Genomic DNA, 22,663 nt, shown 5'->3' with positions numbered 1-22,663 from the left:
TGTGTGAATTGCAGAGCAGCCCGAAGTCCCAGGGGAGGAGAGTCAGGCTCAGTACCTGTCCTACCCCAGCCAGCTGTGAACTTGGGCAGTTCTTTCCCCAGAGCCTGGAACTGGGCAGGAACTCTGCAGTTCCCAAGTGAGAGAAGGACCCAAGGACTTTGAAAGCACTTTCTAGTCCTAATACACCATATTTCACCTTTGCTTTCAGGACCAGAATCTCCCAGTAGAAAGGGAAGAACAGTAAGTCAACTCAGAAATCCTGACTTCTAGCCCAGGCCCACCAGTGGTTATTTGACTAATCACAAATTAGTCTCATTCTGTCTTGTTGCTTTATCTGTTAATTGTGATTTTAAGATACCCTGATGAAATCATCCAAGAAGATGATTGGGGATCATTTGAGAAATGTATAGATATTTATGTGATTAAATGCATTGTTGACATAATTCTAGAAGGAAATGAGTTTCTCAGCTTCAGTGTTGACATTTGGGTCAGGTGATTTTTGGTGGGGAGGGGCCTATCCTACACATTGTCAGATGTTTAGAAGCCTCACGGTCCTCTGCACCAGATGCCAGAAGCATCCCCACTCTTGTGACAATTAAAATTTTTTTAAAAAATTGCCAAGTGTTCTCTTGGGTGGACAGAATATCCCCCATCAAGAACCACTGTCCCACACTAAATGCTTTGATAACAGTTCCTATAACAGTATTTTTACCCATGCTTTTACTCACATTGTACCTCCTAGTCACTAGGGGCTAGGCTCGGCCAGACAGAATGACATGGGTGTATCCCCCATGCTTAAGGAATTGCCCACCCCAATCACTGGCATTGTCACTGAAGTGGTTGTCAGCAGCTCTGAGAGCACGACAGGGACAGTGAGGCAAGAGAGCAGTGCAGTGTCCAGGGAAGAGGTAGCCAAGGACAAGTGTCAGTCTGGGGCCACTTGCTGGAAGAGCTGCCTGGCTTTCCTGCAGGTCTGCCTGCTGCTCTCGGGGTCTCAGGGCAGGGCTGTGAGCTGAGCGAGAGAGTGGGGAGGTGCAGAATCGATTGAATGGCCTGTGACGGCAGAGACACAGCTAGTTCTGACACCGTGGGAGTCTCATTTTGTATCCAGCAGCTGGTGCTCCTCTGTTCCCACACTCCACGGGGAGTGTAAACCTGGATCTCAGCAGCTTGACCAGGTGACTCGTCAGTCCGGAGTTGGGTGTTGATTGTCCTCCCCAGGGTCCTCCGCACCTTCATGGTAGAAGGGCTGGTTTTCCATTCCTGCTCACCTCGCACTGACTGCAGGGAGGCAGATGGACTTGACAGGGTGTTTTCTTTACTCTTGGAGAGGTCAGGTTGGAGTTAGAAGAAGGCTGGCTGGTTTCTCACCTTCCCTCAGGAGCGTGAACAGGGAAAGGGGATGGCAACGTTGTCTTGGTGTCATCTTTTTCCTTTTCTCTTAAAAGTCCCTCTTTTTTACATCACTTGATTGTAACATCAAGCCATGAATTACAGATGTCCTCAGTGCCTGCGAATGAGGAAAATCAGTTACGAAGGGACCAGGCCTCATGCAATGACACCAGCCCTTAGTGGTAGAACCGAGGTCAGGCCGCGTTCTCTTGTAGCTGCGCTCTTTCCCCAGAGCAGGGTAAGGGACAGGGTTGCCATTCAGAAGGAAGAGCAGGAATAAGGGGTGAGTGACTTTGCTGAATGCCTCCTGGGGTGCAGCTTTAGGTGTGCTGTGTGGGACTTGAAGAGAAGACTGACCCCCCCACCCATTCTCACCTTCCTTCATGCTGCTTAGGATGGGGTTTACACTCAGCAAGTTACTGCCTGGTAGTTAGTCCAGAACTGGGATACCCAGTTGTCACAAGGCATGCTGCAGGAGTGTAGCAGAGCAGGAGGGGCTGTGTGGCTGGGAAGAGGAATAGTGGTTAAGGAAGGCGTGAGTTTCCAGAAAGCAACTGCTTATTTTCTGCTGAGGGAATGGCAGTAGACCCTGAAGAGAGTAGGGACCTCAGCTGAACCCATAGAGCACCTGGGTCACAGATGTCCCTGGGCATGCTGTGTCTACCATGTGCAGTGAGCTCTTCAGCCCTGTTCGTGACAGGTGGAGGGAAGATGGTGGTCAGGAAGACATGGTTGCTATGTTTGGGTGTAGAACCCTGGAGAGGGTTCCCTGCAGGCCACAGAGCATCTTTCCAAAGCTCAGGCATCACCACCTTATAACCCAGGACCCAACTGCTCACCTTAAAGGTGAGAGGGGCAGAGCCTGTGGACAGCAGAGCCCAAAGATCACAGGTGATCACTTGAGGTCCCCAGCAGTCTTTGTATCCTGAGGAGCTCCTTACAAGACATCCCAAAACTGCTGCATCCCGTGGAGGACTCAGAAAAAACCACACAGTGTGGCATTGGGAAAGGGTAGGCACATGATGAGATGCTCAGTGCGTGTGTTTCCTCTGGTCCTATGAGACCCTTGGGGCTTTGGTTCCAGTTTAAAAAATGAAGTTAAATCATCTGAAGAGATTATACAGCTCAGGACTATAAAACTGAGCACTCAGGTGTGCCTTACATGAAGTGTCAGAGCAACCTGGAGCTTAGCATCATTTGGGACTGGAGAGATCAGGAAGACAGGATGGAGCTGGGTATTTGGGGGAGGCAGGTCAGGGGAAAGAGTGAGGAAGCAGAAGTAGGTGCAGATGCTTCTGGACCTGAGACCCAGGGCCGTCACAAACTGCAGTGCACCTTTGGGTCCTGTGGCATCTTGCAGTCATGAGTCACTTGGAAACCTACTGAGCCCAGGCAAGCTCGGGGCACCATCTGTCACACTGTGTTGATGGACTTCTGTGTGCCAGGCCCATGTGGCACTTGGCATAAGAGAGGCATGGGCTAGGGATTGAGCAGCTAGAGTGATAAGAGGACATACATGGAATCTTGTGAAGGGGTGGACTCTGAGGGCAGCAGCTCTGTCTGTGGAGTTTTGGAATCTGGATGCAGCTGATTGAAAAGGAATACCTAGGTTGTCAGGAGGAGTGGCAGGTGATGACGTGGCAGAGGATTGCCCACTGAGCCATTGTAAGTCCCAGGGCTGACAAGCAGGCTGCCTGGTGGCCTGGCCAAGGATTCTGCCAAAGCCACTGTTACCTCCCAGGACCATGACTGTGAGCCTGATGGGTCCTTGCTCCTGCCCTTCCACTTTGAGAGGAGGGCAAAAACCTGATCCTCAACTTCACTTGAGCTACAAGTGGCCAGAAGGAAAGGAAGCTTTGGTTCCTCATTGCTTCTCATGGAGCAGAACCATACACTTAGCAAATTATAAGTAGTAGCTGAAGCTAGACCAGCTTAATTCTTAGAAACTGCCTGATCACTCACCCAATCTGATGTCTTTCCCTCAGGTTTCTTACAGCACTTTCACCAGTTCTCCAACAGATTGCCCTTAGGGCTCTCCTTCTCTACAACGGCGTGTGCCCTCAGAAAGCCCAGCAAGGTCTGATAGTATCTGTTCCCACACATACGCTTAGCATGTGTGTGAGAGAGAGAGAGAGTAGATGCTGGGTTTTCTAGGCTTAGCATCCTAGAGCTTGGGAGTGGTTGAAGACAGTGCCCATGTCTCTAGAGTCAGGAAAACTATATGATTCTTTGTTTTTGAGGGGTTGGTAGGGCAGGTACTGGGCTTTGAACTCAGGAGCACTTGACTGCTGAGCCACATCCCCAGCCCTTTGTATTTTATTTAGAGATAGGGTCTCAATGAGTCACTTAGTGCCTCGCTATTGCTGGCTTTGAACTCATGATCCTTCTGCCTCAGCCTCCTGCGCTGCTGGGATTACAGACATGCGCCACTGTGCCCCGCTATCTATATGATTCTTAACTGAGCAGCTGCCATGACCCATCCTAGCCAACAATATGTGCCCTTATCTCGTGCCAGGCGTGCTCTATTTGCTTTCATGGGCTATTACATTGAGTCCTCATACTAACCCTGGAAAGTGGGTACTATTGTTATCTATTTTGTAGAGGGTGCTGAGGCCCAAAGAGATGCTTACTTGCCCAGATTACACCTGCAGCTGGGAAGTGGCCATATCATGAGTGAAACGCAGGTCCATCCAGCTTGAAATTCATTTTTTTAAACCCCGTGGATCAAGTAAGGATTAGTGCCAAGTGTACATGGTGCAGACATTGATGTAAGATACTTGACCGTGTGGCTGGAAATAGAGCAAACTCGGAAGAGGGAGTGGGCAGAATTGAGGTAGGCAAGGAGGCAGAATCGCCCTGGTGTGAATAAGAGTGTGTGCAAAAGTCTCATGCACGGAACTGAAGGTGCCAAGATGGTTCATCCACCTGCCAATTGGTGCCTTTCAGCCTGTGCTTTACGTCGACCATGTGCACGGCCATCTGTAACTCAGTAAAGCAGGTTCCTCACGTGTTATGGAAGAGGGTGCACTTTGCCTCTGTTGTTGATTCCGGGGGGTTGAACTCGGGGACACTGGACCACTGAGCCATATCCCCAGCCCTATTTAGTATTTTGTTTAGAGACAGGGTTTCCCTGAGTTGCTTAGCGCCTTTTGCTGAGGCTGGCTTTCAACTTGTGATCCTCCTGCCTCAACCTCCCTGTTCTGTTATTTGCCAGCCTGAACACTCATTGCTTACCTTGTTCTTGGCAGCTTTGACCCAAAGAGAGCCGTGCAGCAGCTCAGAGCCTGTGGCGTGCTGGAGACCATTCGCATCAGTGCAGCTGGCTACCCATCCAGGTAATGTGCCCACTAGCCATGTGCCGATGGGGATGCTGTAGAGAAGCCAGAGAGTGCTGCCCTGTGGGGTCTCATGTGCTATTATCTGGAAACAGGTGGTAAAAAAGTGGAGGGCCCAAGCTGGGATGCTGACAGCAATTAAGAATTTCATTTGGGCCTGAAAAGCACAGGAATCACCAGTAAGATATTTGGGCGCAACTTTTCAAATTTCAAATTGACATTGGTCTGAGTGATGAGCTAGATGGAATTTGAAAAGGAATCCCTCCTTTCCTTGATGCCTACTATAGCCCCTGTATCTTTTTCATTTTATTTGGTAAAATACATTTATCATCTTGACCGTTTTTAAGTTGACGTTTAATGACATGGGCACATTTGCATTGTTGTACAGACATCACCATCTCTAGAACTCTCATCTTGCAAAATTGAAACTATGCACTCAGTTACTCCTTGTTTTAGTACTTTTTTGTTGTTGTTGTTACCATAACAAAATACCTGAGGCAGGCTACATTCATAAGGAAAAGGTTTGTTTAGCTCAGTTTCAGAGGTTAAAAGGCCAAGATTGGGAGAGAACATCACCAAATAGGAAGCCAGAGAGCAACTGAGTTCTCCTGGTCCCTTTTGAAAATAGCACCAACTGACCTCAGGACTTTCTAGTAGGTCCCACCTCCTAAAGGTTCCACTGCCTCCCAAAACCACCACTCCAGGAATCACACTTGTGGTACCTGAGCTCTTGGGAGACGACCCATGTCAAACATAGCACCCCTCATTCCCTCCCTTCAGCCCTAGCAACCACTTTTCTCCTTTGTCTCTTAATTTGACAATTCTGGGTGCCTCAGGTAGAGGGGGTTTTAAGGTATTTGTCCTCTTTGTGACAGTCGTATTTCACAGGGCCTAATGTCCTCAAGGTTTGCGCATGTTGTATGGGACCAAATGTCTTTCTTTTTAAGGCTGAATAATCTCTTGTATGCATATGTCACATTTAGCTTGTCTGTCCACCACTGTCAAGCCCTTTAACTTTTAAAAGGGAATCAAATCTATGGTAGAAAATAGAATTTCTTCAAGTTAAAAAAAAAAAAAACCTCTTAGGGTTGACCTGCACTGTGGATAAGCCACTGAGCCACTCCAGAGTCTCAGGAAGCCATAACAAAATTGTCGATTTCCCCTGGACACCTGTCTGAAGTGTCTGTGGACGGGTGGGTGGCAACCCCTCTTGATCTCATGAGATAGACTGTGCCAGTGTCCTCTAAGCCAAACATGTACCACTAATTGGGACTGAGCAGTCCAGTGACCCAGCCTGCGGAGCTACCCACAAGGACCCTCTGTCCTAGGAAGTCCCTTCTGTGAGGAAGCAGAAGTCAGAAATGGGCACGAGGGATGTGGTAAAGGTGCCTGCTTCTGTCTGCTTTTGAAAACCCTGCGCGGTGGTCCTCTGGAGCAAGATTGAAGGCTGTTGTTTGTTTATTTTAGCTACATCTTTCACTGCTTAGGAAAAGCCGGGGACACTCTGGGGCCCCTCTTACTTTTTGACCCTCAGGTCTGAACCCAAGTAGCCAACCCCCTATTGCTAAGGAAGGGGGAGGCTGGGGCTTCCTGGATGGAGGCTTGGCATTCCTGTCAGAGGGAACTATGGAAACCCAGTTGCTCTCTGGCTTCCTTTCCCACTCTGCCCTGCAGTATCTGGCATCGACCTTTGAATTGAGTGACTGGAGCCCAGGGCCGTGGTTCAGGTCTGAGTTCAGGCCACTGAAGACCCCAGTTGCACTGCCTTCTGGTACCTATTGTGAGCACAGGGTTCAGGTCCAACCTATCCTTCAGCTGAACTAGGAGAGGATCTTGGGTGACTGCCAAACCCTGTTTCAAACCGTGCCCGTGGGCAGCTGGCACTGCTCTTGCTCCCGGATCTTTTATCTGCTGGTTTCTGAGACAGGTCTTGCCTACCAAAAAGGTCTCTTCAGTTCACTGTCTTGAGCCCAGTGTTTCTCATAATCATGTGTTGCAAACCCTTACTGGGTCAGGAAATCATTTTAATGGATTATGACCAATATACTGTTTTTAATGAAATAACTTGGGTTGAAAAGTGGTTTGTGGCAGAAAGGACATTGTGGCATGTGTCTGTGTCGTAAGTGAGGTGCATCATGATCTAAAGTGTGTTCTCACAGTGGGGCCCAGAGAAGGAGCCCCTCCGTGCCATGCTGTGTTGTCATTGCTGAGTATCTCACTGCTCAAGTCAATGAAGTGTTGCCCTCCAAAAAGGCTCGTGGGAGGAGGAAGGGGTGGGTTGGGGTCCTGAGAGACCCTCCCCCTGAGCCTGTTCCAGACCTGAGGCCTGGCTTGGGTCTGGATTCCTGTTCTCTCCGGCTTGTGTGAGGGGTCCAGAGTGTGGAACTGCAGCATGGGCAAGAGCTGAAACGGCCTGGAGCTGAACCCTGTGCTTTGGAGCCAGGCTGGGGTCCAGGTGTTGGCTCCAGGCTTCTTGTCTGGGTGACTTTGGGCAAGTTAATTTCTCTGAGCCTGGTTTCTTTGTCTTCGAGTATCTTTACCTCATAGGTTGTGGGGAATGAGATAATATATCAAAGTCCTCAGCATGGTAACAGGCACTTTAATGTTTAATAAAGTACTTATCATATCATCCAAGATATGAGCAAGAATCTTCCTGCCTTTGAGCATAGGTATCTGGGTAGAACATGTATTTACCAGAAATTTCTACTTTTTTTTTTTTTTTTAAATCCCAATGTGTGTAGCCACCTCAAAAACAGCATGCTGAAATTTCCAGGACTTTCCAACTAGGAAGATAAGTTTAAAAGTTATATAAAGAGACTGAGGGTTTAGCTCAGTGGTTGGAGCATGTGCTTAGCATGTGCAAAGCCCTGGGTTCAGTCACCAGCACCAAAATCTTTGAATAACTAGAGCTAAGGTATCCTGTGCTAATCTGTGTAGGGTCATAGTACAAGAAACAGCCATACCTGTGCTTTGAGTGTGGAGGCCTGAAGGCGAGCAGAGAACCCCAAGAAGTTTGTCCTTGTGTATAACTACCACTGGTTTAATGGGGCTTATAAAGTGGGAGGCAGGCACATCGGGGTTTTGCAGAGCCATGGAGAAAACACAAGGGAAGCCTGTGACAATGAGGTAGTCTAAGGCAGGTGGAACCTGGGGGAACCTCCTCAGTATAAAAGGAGCCACCTGTTTCACCAAGAATTCTAACAGATGGTTTGATAGTTGGACAAGTGACTCTAGGGAGCTCCTTGGACATCAGGGAGAAGTTAGGCTTCACTCAGGCAGAGGTCTGTGCACATCTGTGCCAACTCTGATTCATCGGCTGAGCTTCCTCACAGCCTCATTGTGTGAAATCAGAGTGACAGCAGGTGCCATCTGCACTCTTGCTGGGTTTGCTGTCACCGTGTGAACCGGTCTGTAGAGATAGGAGAGTGGAAGGGGCTTTCCTTCTGGGGTCTGGGTTGAGCTTTATGTAGAATCTTTCTCCTGCCTGCCTCCAGCCCTGCGTTGGCCCCTGCCCACCAGGAGCAACAGCTAGAAGTGACACAGGCTTGAAGCAGAGAACATCACAATCGGGCATCAGGTGTGGGAGGAGCTGTGGCTGGAGCTGGGCCTGGAAGAGCAGGAAGGGTGGGGATCAGTGGGAAGGCAGCGGGAGCATCCGGGGACGGACAGCAAGTTTAAGAGGACTTCCCTGCCCGTGCGGTGCCTCTCTGCAACTGCTCAGTCCCATTTGCAGCATGGTGCACGTGCTCTTCGCCTCATCCAGGCGCCTCTCTTCGGCAGCTAAGAACGTCCCCTCCGAGTCCTTGGACCCACGTGAAAGGTGACTTCTACTGTTTGTTCCACCTGGTTGCATTCAGATTTGCCAGCAGGGATGGGATGCCCATAACTCACTGGCCTCTTATAGGGTGGCAGTAGGACATCTTCTCCAGCTGTCCTAATTATTTCAGACTTCTTCCCGCAGGTAATTACAAGTGCATCTATACCTTTGTTTCTGTAATTACAGGTATTATGGGAAGTGCAAGGAAGTAAAAGTGTATTTCTGGTATCACAGAAGATGTTACCTGATGCTGTGATGTGAGTGGATGGGCTCAGATCTAGGATACGCCCTTACGTGTTCCACCTTAGCATATTTTGCTCAAGGGTACAGGAGAGGGTTTCCTCCCTGAACTGCCATCAGAAATGTTCAGTTTTGGAAAGTGGCACCGTGCTTTTATGGCCCTTTGGTTAGTCCTGAGGTGGAATTGAATGTTGCATACTTATCTAATCTAGATCCTCCTTTCATCCTCTTGATCACTACCAGGCCACAGCACCTAGAATGGCATTTATTTGGAAGATGAGAGGTGGTGGGGATTGGAGCTTGAGGGATCAAGCTCCCATGCTGGGAATGTTGACTCGGCCCCTTTGCTTGATCTTCCGTGCTTGCTAGCCATGGTTACCATTTGAGGGTGACCTCACTGATGATGAAGAAAAAAAAAAGTGAATAGTACTGCTTCATTGAGGAGGCTGGGGTGTCTGCTGTAAATTTGGGGGATAAAGCAAGCAAGGTTTTATCAATGCCTCATGCCCAGCAAGGTCTCAGTTGTGGAAGGAAATAAACCAATGTAATTGGGCATCTTAATTTGGAAGATCTTCATGGGACCTGAAGAATGTGAGTGGAACCTGGGCTGATGGGGAGTTGGAGTTGTCTACAAAAAGGATCCACCTCCCCACTCCTGAAAACTCAGCACAGCAAAGTGACTTCACTTGGGTTAGCTTGTCAAGTAACTCGCGATTTTGCAGAGCTGCTTCCCAGAGATGCTTCAGTGGGTTTCTTTGATTAGGGGAATTAGTGTTGATGCCATCTTCCTACATTGCTCTTGTGCATGTAGCCAAAGGGAGGAAAATGGCAAAGGGGAAGTGAGTGAGTAGTCTGGGGTGACAGAGATGGGGTGAGCCTTCCACAGGGCTGTTGCCAGTGTCCAAAGCTTTTCAGGCATAGTGGCTACATCCCACCTACTGATCCTTGGGAGGAGAATGCTTACCTCTGCTCCAAAATTAAATCCAAAGTGACTAAGGTCCACCAAGCCAGAGGGAATGGCCATAGCATTGCCAGCTGGCAGCAGCTGTCTGTGGCAGCCTGTTCCCCTCTGACTTAAGGCCACCTGTCTATTTTTATCCTCCCTAAGAATTATGGCTCTCTGGGTGTCTGGCTTAAAATGAAAACGTGTCATTCATTTTGAAATGCTGTGCAGTGACTAAGAATGATGTCCACTGTAATGTGCAAAAAGCTCAGCGACAACTGCCCCGTCCTGGAGAGAAGCTCGCCTTCCGGGCTCCTGCGCAACCCTGGCTCTCCAGCCTGGACAGAGGCCTGTCTCCCTTTTCCACAGCTCACACAGCTTTGTGACTGGAGCAACTGTGAGACAAAGACTGCTGAACCAAAATAAGTGTGGGGGATTCCTGGTATAAAAAACAAAGAGCCAAAACCAAGCTGTGTGTCAACTTCAGTTCATTTTCCCATCTTCATGAAAACAGTGGCGCTTCCTGAAGATTGCCAACTTGCCAGCTTGTGTTTCCCTCTATGCAGCAAAGCTTAGTGAGCTTCAGAGCTGGGTCTGTGCTCTTGGAGGACATTGGGGTGGAGGGAGAGGCAGATGCCAGGTATTTATGGTGGTGTGAGCTGAAGAGAGAGTATCCTGCAACCTTGCACTTGGAACCCTTTGTGATGGTGAGTGCTGAAGTAATGATGAAAGATCTTATGATTATGTGTTCCTTGATAAAAGTCACTCACCTTATCTTTTTCATTCCATTGACTTTCTGTCGAGGTATAATTCATACATGATAAAATTCGTCCCTTAAAGTCAGTGATTCAGTGATTTTCATTATCGTCAGCTTTGTACGACCATCACCACTATCTCATATTTTCATTACCCTGTTAGCCGTTGCTGCTCACCTCCCCCTCCTCCCAGACCCTGGCAAGCACCAGCCTTTTTTGGATATTTCCTGTGAATGCAGTCATATGATTAGTGCCTGGGGTCTAGCTCCTTTCACTTGGGACTTTCCAAGGTTTGTCTGGGTTGTAGTGTGCATCAGCACTGGATTCTTTGGTTTTGCTGAGTACCATTTCATTATATGGAAAGATCACATTTTATCCTTTCATTAGTTCATGGACATTGAGGTTGTTTCCACTTTTTGAACTGTATGAACAATACTGCTAAGAACTTTGGGTATGTGTCTGTGGACATGTATTTCTATTTTTCTTGGGTATATACCTGTAAGTGGAAGTGCTGGGTTGTACAGTATCTCTGCTCATACTTTTAAGGAGCTGTCATGTTTTCCACATCAGGTGTGCCATTTTACATTCTTAACAGCAGTGAGTAGGGGTTCTCATTTCTACACATTTTTACCAACACTTGCTAGCTATCCTTTGACTGTAGGTAGACATCCTAACAGATGTGAAATAAGTTAAGGATACATATTTTATCACATGCTTACTGGTCATTCGTATACTGTCTTTGGAGAAATGTATTGCAAATCCTTTGTCCATTTTTGCTTATTGTTGAATTGTAGGAGTTCTTTCTGCATTTTGGATATGAATTCCATATCAGACATAGGACTTCCAAATTTCTTTTCCCATTCTGTGAGCTATCTCTTCTACTTTTTTTGTTTTGTGTTTTGGGATATTGGTAATTGAACCCAGAGGTGCTTAACCACTGAGCCACATCCTCAGCCCTTTTGTATATTTCATTTAGAGACAGGGTCTCACAGAGTTACTGAGGCTGGCTTTGAACTTGATCTTCCTGCTTCCAGCCTCCTCAACCTCTGGGATTACAGGCATGCACTGCCATGCTCAGCCTCTTTTGCTTCCTTGATAGTGTTCTTTGAAGCAAAAACTTAAATTTGAATAAGTCCTTTTGATTTTTTTCCTTTGGTTGTGTTTTAGGTTAAAGTTAAATGATTGCCTATTTCAAGGTAACAAGCTTACATCTGTTTCTTCTAAGGATTTTGCAGTTGTAGGTGATCCATTTTGAGTTAATCTATGTATATGATGTGAGGTAGGGATTCAATCTCAACATTCTGAATATGGAGATGTAGTTGTCCCAGAACCATTTGCTGAAAAGATCAGACTGACTGTTAAGGGAGGCAAGATAGGTGGTATTGCTTCCACTTTATGGGTAAGGAAAGTTAAGTGATTGGATCAAATTCTCCCAGGTGGAAAGAAGAGTGTCACCATCCCACAGTTGAGGATGTATGTTCTTAAGTCTTCAAGAAGGTGCCCTTCTCTTCTGCAACTCTGGCTTCTCGTGTCCCTTTTAAACTTTTGATCATCTCTGGTATATTTTCAAAGTAAAACTTTTACATGTATATTTATTTCTCTGCTGGTTTGTTCCTTTATAGGGGAGAATAGAAGTGCAGTTTTCTTGGTGGTTTTGATGAATATCCACAACTCTATCCAGAGCGGGATGATCAGTTCTGGTTGGTGGGCCTCACAGCATGTCTGAATGCCTTTCCCCTGAAACTGCTCTTGGTATCCTCTGAGTTGTTGCAGGGAACAAGGCCCCTACTGGAGCCCATGGGCTTCTGCAAAGTATAGAAGGAAAGAAACACCCTACATCAGTGTGATCAGGACTCTTTGACCTACAATGAATGACATCATTTGCATGATGGCGTATCCAGGATACAGGTTGACGCACCTAATCCCCACCTGGGAGCCCTGGTGGAGCTCTTCACTGTTTTTAAGGGGCCCTTAGGATCGCCCACCATGGCATCTTTAGGGATTCTTGTTTGGGCCCTGATGTTACAAGGTTTTGTGACTTCGAGCCTTACACCAAGTAGTGGCTTTTGGGGCTTATTTACTCCAGCCACTACCCTCCAGAGGAAAGCTGCCCAAAAGAGAAGTACAAAGTTCCATGACTATGGCTGTTCCACACTGTCTGTTCACCCTGGTCCTCTGGAGCCTTCTGAGGCAGGCATATTCCTCTGCAGAATGTTCCCACAGGTTGATCCAGTGTGGGGCTCCAGACAAGCTCAGCCAACCAAAACAGCACCCCAAATTGCTGTTCCCTTTGGCAGGCAAAGCAGCTTTGCCTTCGCTCACTGTCGGGAGCCCGAGGAGCTCATTGCAGGAGCCATCCTTCCAGAGCGGGGCTCTGACCAACACTTGCCTAACCTGGAGGCTGTCGCTGGCCCAGAGTTTTCCCATACACACCCGTCTGTGACTGTGTGAATAGGTCAGGAGAGCACAACAGGTGAAGGAAGCCTTTGTTCATAGAGGACGCAGGATACTGAAGTTGAGGATGCTCAACCTGGTCACCCAGAAGAAGAGCTAGAATCCAGGGTGGAAAGGGCTGAGGGAGAATTCCATCCCTGGTGTTGCTGAGACTCACTGGGCACAGCTGGGACCCTGTCATAGACTTGGGAGGGGGCTCTTCTCCTACCACTCTGGAAAGGAATGTAAGAATAGCCAGGCACAGGAGTGGATTAAGGATACCTCCCAGACATTGAGTGATAGAGCTATTAGGGAGAGAGGACACCTCCCCCTGACGAGGACAAGGACAGCAAGAAGGATCCCCACTGTGGTGGCAGACGGCAGTCAGGGCTGGTTGTTCTCTAGAAGTCTTCCAGGACTAGAGCTACACTCCATAGCAAACATTTCACAAATGTTTGGGAGATTTTTTTTAACATCTCACGAACGGGTGTACTAATGATTGTCCAAAGACACTGTATGTCTTGTGCCATGTGGAACCGTCCCCCATACTGAATACTTGCCACCCCAAAGTCAACAGTGTCCTCCTCAGTCAACTGGTAGAAAAGGTTCAACTTTGGGAAGCTAACCATTTTAATGGCCAGTTTTTTAAAAAAAAAGGCAAGTAGATATGAAGATATCATGCCAGTGGGTGCTGCAAGGTTTGAGACCCTGGCCTAGGGAGACTGAAGGCTAGAGACTAGCAAAGAAGCCTCCCCTGTGTGAACTGGTCTGTGACAGAAGGCAAAAAGCCCTGGGACCCACAGTAGCTCAGGAAAAGTTAATGTGCTGTGAGAGGAAGAGATTTCATCATGGAAAAGTCCTGTGCAGGCCTACACTCTGAGTGGTGTCTCCCCACTTTCCCACCATCACAGCGAAACTAAATCCAGGGGTCCCCACCTAATCAGAAAGTCCAGTGAGTTCCACTTTTGAAATGAGAATCACAATCCTTTTTAGCTTTGCTTTGAGGGTTTTCCTGTGAGGTGAGGAGGCCTTTCCTGTGGAGGTATTCTCTCTGGCAGCACGAAGATCCACAGAATGGGAACCCACATTTGATTGTGGATCCTGTGGAGACTTACTCTCTTACAGGCCTTAGGCCCAGACACAGTAGAGGCGTGCCCCTTCAGGTACCTCCCAAGGGAGTGCCCACCCAAAATGGTACTCTTTTCAGTGGACAGTTTGCCCCCTCTCCCATCAGTTCTGCCCACACACCCTCTCCTTGGAGGGTTTTTCAAAAACATGTTTGCAAGAAGAAAGATAAGGCAGGAAGAACGAGCAGTTGGCGTCTTTGGAAGCTTTGTAGCTTTCCATACCCTCCACATGATGAACTCACTGGCTGCTAGTGAGATACTTTGTGAGACGGGCACCTTCGTTTTACAGGTAAGGGAAGGAAAGCATCCAGGCTGTGGCTCGACAGCGGTCGTGCTGTGGCCAAGGTCAGAGTCAGACTTCTGTACTCTAAGCTTATTCCAAACAGCCCTGACGTCTTTCAAGTCACATCTCCCCACTTATGATTTCCTTGAATTATGGATCTGTCAGCACTAAGAGATTTTCAAATTAGAAGCATTTAAGGTTTTAGCCTAGCTAAATGCTGCTTTAATTATTTCCCAGCAAAACTGCAAACTCATAGGGAGAAGTGAGTACACAAATAACCCTGATGCAGAATGTGGGAAGTGCTCTCTGAAAGTCATGAGAAAGGGTCCAGCAGCTGTAAAGGGACAGCCCGTGCAGTGGCACATGCCTGTAATCCCAGCAACTCTGGAGGCTGAGGCAGGAGGATCACAAGATCAAAGCCAGCCTCAGCAACTTGGGCCCTGAGCAATTAAATGAGACTTGTCTCAAAAAGGGATAGGGATGTGGCTCAGTGGTTAAGTACACCTGAGTTCAATCCCTGATACCAAAAAAAAAAAAAAAAAAATAGGTTTGCACCAGTAAAGATTATACAAGAGTCAGATGTTGACAGGTAGCAAAGAGACTTAGATTTGTGAAGCTCCTCATGTGCATCATTATTTTGATTCTCGCCCAAATCCATCTTTCCCTATGTGGAAGTACCAGAGAATGGTCTATTTTTAAAACTGGGGGTGAGGGTGACTGGGGCAGGCAGAGCCTAAGAAAAATTCAATAGCATTTTCATGGTTAAAAAACAAAATATACATCTGGTTCACAGCTTGTCAACCCTGGATCTCTGATTCACAGGTCCCTGGAGTGAATCATTGAAGAATCAGGACTTGTGAGTTTTCATGACACTTAACACATGATCGAAATACTTGAAGCAGCATTTATCTAGTCAATAATCTTAAATGTTTCCATTAATAAACGTGTGTGTTAGAGTTGGCCACAGTGACTTGGTGGGTTTGGCTCACAATCACTCCACGAGTTAAAAGTGAGCAAATTTCTGCTCAGTGAGTGACGTTTAAAGGGCAAGAGGAACATTTTCTTGGCCACAAGACAGGCCCTGGGAGCTCTAAGTGCTCTCTACCCCGCTTTCTGAAGGGAGTCTACACAGACAGCGAGCCCACCTTTGAAAGACCTAGGAGCTCTGAGCCCAATGCTTCACTCAATCCCAATGCCTGATATTTGTGACAGAAGCAGTTGAAAGCTAAGGGGCGTAGAGACAAAGTAGATGAGTGGTTGCCAGGGTTGTCCCAGGGCTATGGGATTTGCTTTGGGGTTGTGAAAATGTTCTGGAATTCAATAGTGAGGATGGTTGCACTATGCTGCAAGTATACTAAAATGTACTGTATTGTATACTTTAAAAAGGCTAAATTTCATGGTGAGCACTAGCTCATAAAAAATTTATTGAAAGTAAAGAGCAATCTTCAACCAACCGTACTACACAGAGGGGAAAAAAGATACAGGAAAATGTCATTTTATTTTCTCTTACTCTTCACGGAGACCCGTGGCTATGTTAGCAATCTTCCACCAAACCAAGAATAGTAGTCATGAAGGAATAGGAGCAAGGCAAAGGGGGAAGAGCAAGGAGCTTGGGCTTCATTTTCCTTTGCATCCCAGGCAGCCTGAGGCCCAGACTGTCTTGAGATCCTGGCATTGAAGGAGAAGAGTTCCCAGGGAGCCCCCTGCCATGGGTCCTGATACTCAGCAGCATGTGTTTCTCTAGAGGGTCTCCAAAGGTCCCTCCAAGAGCCCCAGGTGAGGGGGAAAGTCCACTCACATCTTGGTGTGAGTGTGCTGACCTGAGCCGGGCTGATCCCTCAGCAAGGCCACCAGTGGTGGAACAGCACAGCACCTGATAGCTCCCAAAGGAGGTGCATGTTAGGTTAGTTTTCTGGATGCCTCTGAAGAGGAGCACCAGGGCTGGTGTGCACCTGCGTAGGCCAAGGATGCAGGAAGGTGGGGGTGCACTGTGGTGACCTTGGAGGGATGTAGACTGAAACTCTGTCCTTTGAGGCAGGATCGTGCTGATTCAGTGTGCAGTGGCAAGGTGTGAGCATCTCTGAAGACAGTTTGGAATTGAGCGTAGGGACCTGCATGTGATCCCTGGCTGCTCTTGTGAGCAAGTCAGCCCTGCTTGGGAAATAGCGAGGTCTGCATTTGTTTACACAGAAATCTCATCAATTCAAAGAATGAATTTAAGGTCCCCTTAAAGACTGCCAGAACACCCAACAGCACTTCCTTGCGTGAATAGTGGGTTATAGGTCTCTCCGCTTGTGTGTCATGCTGGGTGCTGTCTTTATAAGGGCCTGTGATGCTCTGATAAGGAGATAAAAAGGAATTGGAGCCAAAATCTACTTTGGGGAGAAAAATGGTTCCTCTAAACTTGATCAAATTTGAACAACTTTACCCCTAGGGATTAGGATATGGGTGCTTATTTGCTGACGTATACTTCTCCCCATTAAAAAGTGTTTATAATCAGTGTCCATCCTATAACAAGAAAGCCAACCTTTAAAAGTAAAGCTGTGGGCTGGGGAGATAGTTCAGTTGGTAGAGTGCTCACCTTGCAAGCACAAGACCCTGAGTTCAATCCCCAGCACCACGGGGAGCTGTGTCCATGTACCTTCAGTGGCAGGTGTAAGTGAGGGAGCTCTGCATGCTTCAGTGGAGACCCTGCTAAGTCCTCCAGTATAGTGCTTCCCAGACCCCCTCCCCTTTAATGTATTAGTGCATTTATAGTTACATATAACCAAACTCACTGTTTAACCCCCTAGTGATCCAGCCCCAACTCCAAAAGTCACACAGCACACTGAAATCCTCAAATCCCTGAGAATAATTTGGTGCATAGCATTGATCTCATGGGATGCCATGTGAGATCACCCACAGTCCATGTGTGGCCCAGAGGCAAGGACGTGTCACCTGATAAACCTTTGCTCCATCCAGGTGGACCTACCACGACTTCTTCAACCGGTACCGAGTGCTGGTGAAGAAGCGGGAACTTGCCAACACAGACAAGAAGGCCATCTGCAAGTCTGTCCTAGAGAGCCTCATCAAGGTGAGCCTGGCTCCAGAGGGGGTGTGACCAGGAGGCCCTGAGAATGGAGGGTGGGGGCTACCTGCGGCTTTCACCTTCATCCTTACTGAAACTGTTTGAGATGTTTACCGCATTTTCCTGCATCCGTACTGGGAAAAAACAGCCCCTTCACGACCCTAGAGGATCTGCTGACATTTCATATCTCAGCACTCAGGAAAATGGAGTTGTTCGTACAGCTCATTGAGGGGTGCAAGGAGACTCTCCCTGGCCCAGGATCTCTGGCTCCTCCAACTGGCCTCTTGTCCACCTGGTGGGGTCTCAGATCTGGAGCCTAGGCACAACCCTGGTCAGCAGAGGGAAAAAGAGCTGAGCTGCTTTTTAGTCATTGGAAAGCCAGTCCCAGGTTGTACTCGGATACTTGTTAACGAATAAGGTAATGGATTTTGTTTCATTGGAAACAACTGGAAATCCCACCTGACAGTTGAGACTGGAGAACTATGAAATAGTTAAGAGGGGAAAATTCTTAAACATTTCAATAGATCAAGAGAATTCAGGGATTATAGAAGAGTACAAGAATGTCTTGTTACCGTGTTAAATCATATCAATCTTCAAACTGGTGATAAAAATAGTTACCTCAAAATTTAAAAAAATTTCAAGTATTTTGGTAGGAAAATCTCACACAGGATAGTTCATGGCCATATGATCAGGCATTAAGGCCATGTTTTATTTCATAAATTAACTCATCTTAACATTTTAGCTACTCAAGTTTATAGCTTTGAACAGACAGTGTAGAATACTATACTAAAGAAATAAGGGTTTAAGGCAGAATTTTAAAAAGGATAGAGCCCATGTACTCTCCACCTTTGCTACCCCATCCTTTATTTTTTGCCTGGATAATTGAGGGTTGTGGGTGATTGGTCAGATTATGGTTAGCTGCAGTTTCTGCTGTTGCTCATTTGCAGTGTTCACGTTTGAACATCTCTCTTTTCATGGGTGAGAACAATCTGTGTTCCAGGTCAGCTGATCTGAGTTAACTTGGAGTGGCGGGAGTCTTATTGGTACCAGAGCTGGCCTCTTGGTGTGCACCAAGACTCCCTCTTCCATGTGGCTGCCTTCTCTTTTGTCCAGATGATAGTTCTACTCCGTCCCTCTCTTTCCTGGATTTCTTCAAGATTACGAGCAGAAGATGAGAGTCCCACGCAAAGGGACACACCCATGCTCCCCTCCTGCTAGTGGGACCAAGTGCCACTGCCTGGGGCCTGCCCCCTCAGTGCACTTAGACCACTGGGCCTTGCTGGGCACAGTTGTCTCTTCATGGATGAGGAGTAGCCCACCCACTTCTCTTGCTCGGCTTCATGGCTGACCCTGCTTTCCCAGACCCAGCACTTGTCTGCAGCACTTGATGTCACTCTTGGGGCCCATGGCCTCCTGTCCCATGTTTCAGGTGCATGCATCCTTCCCTTCAGGGGACTGTCTTTGCACTGACATTTACCGCCTATGTCATTGGGTCTGACACAGAAACCCACCAAACATTTGTGGAATGAACATACAAACAAGGGATTTGCCTAAAGAAAAGTTACTGAATACATGCTGTTTTCTCTGCCTGAAATGCTTTTTCCTTCTGTTATCTGCCTGCCCAAGTCTTCTTCCAAACTGAGTTCCAAGATACTTCCTGGTCTGAGAATCCCATTCCTGACCCCAGGGGGAGTTAGCTACTCCATCGTCTATGAGCCAGTAGTGCTCGATGCCTGTCTTGCTTTATGCCTTTATCCCCTCATGTTGCAATTGAAGGTTTGTCGTTTCACAAAACCACGTGAAAATGGCAAGGCTCTTACTGTAGCCATTTCTACCAGGGTTCCTGGTTGTCACAGGAGTTGTCACTATGAGTTGAGGCTGGTGGCTGTGCAGGGACTAGCTAGATGAGCCCATCATGATGAGAAACCTGCAGTAATGGCTCACCTTGTGAGGAAGGTGCAGCTTTGTCATCTATGAAGCAACAGGAGGGCTTGGGACAGGTTGCTAAGGTTGCTTTCAGCTCCCTCAGTCTGAGTCTTAAAAGTTCTGACAAGATAATTGGTCAAATAATATGCAAACGAATAGTAAGTTCTGGGGGTTAGAGACACTGGATCTGGGCTGGGTGTGTTAGAGACAAATGGGGAAAGAAGATCATGTAGATCGGGCTTCTGGGTGACTGGATGGAGCAGGTGGGATCCTTTAGATGTCCTATTGGTAAAGGTCAAATCATCCCTTTTTATTTCTAGAATAACAAATGAAGCATACATGCTCTGTTTTCTGGAGTTCAATGACATCCCATGCTCTTACTCTGTAGAAACCAAGTAGATAGGCTTGTCCCTGATCCTGACCCCCTTTGCTAAGCAGGCCCCTCCCCAAATGGGGCAGCAATCAAAGCACAGCCTCTGCTGCCTGGAAGCTTCCTGGCCCATCCCATCCAGCCCTGGGCCTCAGCATGAGCTGCGGGCCCACTGCAGGTGTGACCTGAAGCAGACATAGGTATGAGAACCAGTCCAGACCCCCAGCCCTGCACCCAGCTTCCCTGCAGCCAGGCCCATGGAGAAGACACACCAGTGACACCTCTACCAGAACTAGGGCCCCATCTCGGGCACAGTCTAAGGAATGCAGCCTTCCCAGTGTGGAACCCATTCGCATAGGGCTTAGCCCATGAAGAACAAGGGCTCAGGATTCCTTCAGAGCCATTTGCATGAAGCGCATTCTCGTGTGTTCTCCTCAGACTTCGACTCATTCCTTCACATTACCATGGGCTTCGTGCCAGCGAGCACGTGGATGGCAGTTGATTTGCAGAGCTCCAGGTCTCCATGGGTTAACTCTCCTGGTGTTGTATCGCAGGCTTGGTCATCTCTCCTTATCCACTGGGATGAATGCAGCCAAGGGCAACTAATTTTAACCTAATAGACATAATTATGATAGTCATTATACATTAAAAACAGTTTTATTTGGTGATTATTTACACTGTAATTCTGTGTACAGTTACAGCCATTTAGAGATCATTTTAAAAGGTTGCCCAGATCAGGCCAGTGTCTTGCTAGAATCCCCAGCACATGGCTCCCATCCCAATTTTGTACCACATGTAACAGGCCTTTTGTGACTGGTTCCTCCCACTGGCCCACCTTCAGTTGCCCACACTTGGCTGTCCGAGCTCTCATTCCTCAAATATGCATGACTTGTTGCCGGCACAGAGTGTTAGTCTTTACTCCACTCTTCTGGAGAGCTCTGTCCCCCTACTTCCCTATGGCTGCCCCCTTGAGTCCATTCAGGTCTTTGCTCAAATAGCACCTCCAGAGGGGCCTACCTTTGGCATCCTTTCTATAAACACCTCCAGTTGAACTTACTCCCTAATCCTCATCGATGCCTGGAAGCAGAGTGTGGCTTGTTGCCCTCTGTCTTCCCTCGTCACGGTGTCTGTTCCTCCAGGTCAGGCATCTGTACGGCCCATCTTGGATGACTTACCCAGTGCCTGTCCTGTACTGCGACCCTGTGTGTGTTGAATGAGTGCTGAGTGTGTGTACCCACAGCAGAGAGCCACTTGAGAACTAGTAGGGTTTCTGCCTGGGAAGAACTGGGTGGTGTGGAGCAGGCTGCCACGCTGCTCCCTGGTGACCAACAGCTCTCCTCCTGTCCCCATGAAGGATCCTGACAAGTTCCAGTTTGGCCGCACTAAGATCTTCTTCCGGGCAGGCCAAGTGGCCTACCTGGAGAAACTGCGGGCTGACAAGTTCCGAGCAGCCACCATCATGATCCAGAAAACCGTCCGTGGCTGGCTGCAGAAGGTGAAGTACCGCCGGCTGAAGAGGGCCACCTTAACCCTGCAGCGGTACTGCCGAGGACACCTGGCCCGCAGGTGAGCAAGCCCAGGCATTTCTGGGGCAGCAGAGGGTAGCAGGGAAGAAGGCAACTGCCTCTCAGCAAGTTGACCTCTTTTTGCCCTTAATTGAAGCGGGTCCCATTGAGCCCTGTCTATTCCTTGGCTCTCTCCCAGTGGGAGAGCATCCCTCTCGTGACCTTCTCACCCCAAGAAGTTGGTCTCGTTCCCAGGTCAGATGCTCCCCAACTGCCCCCTCCCACCAACACTAATCTAGAATCTAGTTTTGGTACAAATCAATCATTTTCTCTTTGCCTAAACCCCACAGTAAAGAAAGAAAGAAAAAAGAAAATCCTAAATCTAGAATGTAGTCTTTGTAGCCTTTCTGTCACAATTCACTGCACATAACCTCATTATGTGTACCGGGAATCTTGGAGTCCCTTGGAGTTGGGTAGTTAGTCTGGGAAGGTGCTGGAGGCCCTTTTATGAGCCACTGCACTGAGCCAGTACAGACAGGGTTTGGCTTGTCCAACCACAACCGCCTCTCGGTAGAGCTAAGGTGCCAGTCGGGCTCTTCTGCCCAAAATCTGTGCCAGCCCGATACCACACAGTGGAAACTGCTTTCGCCACTCCCTTCTGCTGTCCCTGGGCTGATGAAGCATTGGAGCAGAGGAGCCATCTCCGCTCTGGCAGGCATGGGGGCCATGGCTTCCTGTGAGATGCGTCCTAGGAGCAGGGGCCACAGCCTCTATCTAGTGGGATACCCCAGGCCTTCACACAGGAGGATCCACTCCTGGTTCACAGCCAGCACTTTCTCCAAATAGGAATTTTCTTGGAGAAGTGACAGTAATCGCCATGAAGTCTTGGGTTTGAGAGTCAGAGTTTCAAACGGCTGCTCCGCCACCTCTGCTGGAGATGAGGGAGCACGTGTGCAGGAGTGCCTACCTGGGTTCTAAGCCCAGAGCAGGCCTCTGTGCTACGAAGATGGATTCTCCTCCTTGCTTGTGTGCTTCAGCCTTCATGTGCCACCATAAGCTGCTTTTTCCAAGCACGACCAGGGATAGCAAATGCCAGTAATCCTCTCCAAACTGTTGTGAGGAGCCTCCAGAGCAAAAGCTGTAGAGATAGGAGGATAGTAGATCAATGCTAAGTAATTGTCCACCATCTGCACCAGCTAGTCAAAGCACCCAGTGCCTGTGTACGCTGGACTCTGTCCTAGGCTCCCTGATGGTGAGGACATAACAGCTGACCTGAATTCTCCCTGCAGAGAGCTTGTAATCCGAGGACCCATGTATGAGCAAAGTACGCACAGGGAACTGGACTAGGGAATTGTGGCTATCAGCACGTAGGTGGCACCTGGTCTGGATGGGTCACTCCTCTTCTGGGGTTGTGCTCAATGATTTCTAAGGTCCTCTCCAGCTTTTGGCATCCTGGATCTCTAGCTGAGT

General features: G+C 48.1%; 1 protein-coding gene across 4 annotated transcripts in view; it reads left to right on the top strand.

Annotated features, from left to right (window-relative positions):
* Myo5b (myosin VB) overlaps positions 1 to 22,663 on the top strand; it is a 323,115-nt gene that overhangs the window by 232,003 nt on the left and 68,449 nt on the right. For all 4 annotated transcript variants that reach the window (XM_047526328.1, XM_047526329.1, XM_047526330.1 and 1 more), the window contains exons 17-19: positions 4,641 to 4,727; positions 17,287 to 17,398; positions 21,043 to 21,254. In XM_047526328.1, coding sequence (XP_047382284.1) covers positions 4,641 to 4,727; positions 17,287 to 17,398; positions 21,043 to 21,254 — 411 coding nt within the window. The remainder of the gene's footprint in view (positions 1 to 4,640; positions 4,728 to 17,286; positions 17,399 to 21,042; positions 21,255 to 22,663) is intronic.

This window comes from Sciurus carolinensis, chromosome 15 (genome assembly GCF_902686445.1).
Source record: "Sciurus carolinensis chromosome 15, mSciCar1.2, whole genome shotgun sequence".
In the NCBI taxonomy this organism is placed as follows: Eukaryota; Metazoa; Chordata; class Mammalia; order Rodentia; family Sciuridae; genus Sciurus; species Sciurus carolinensis.
Note: the sequence above shows the minus strand (reverse complement) of the source record. Positions and strands in the feature narration are given on the sequence as shown.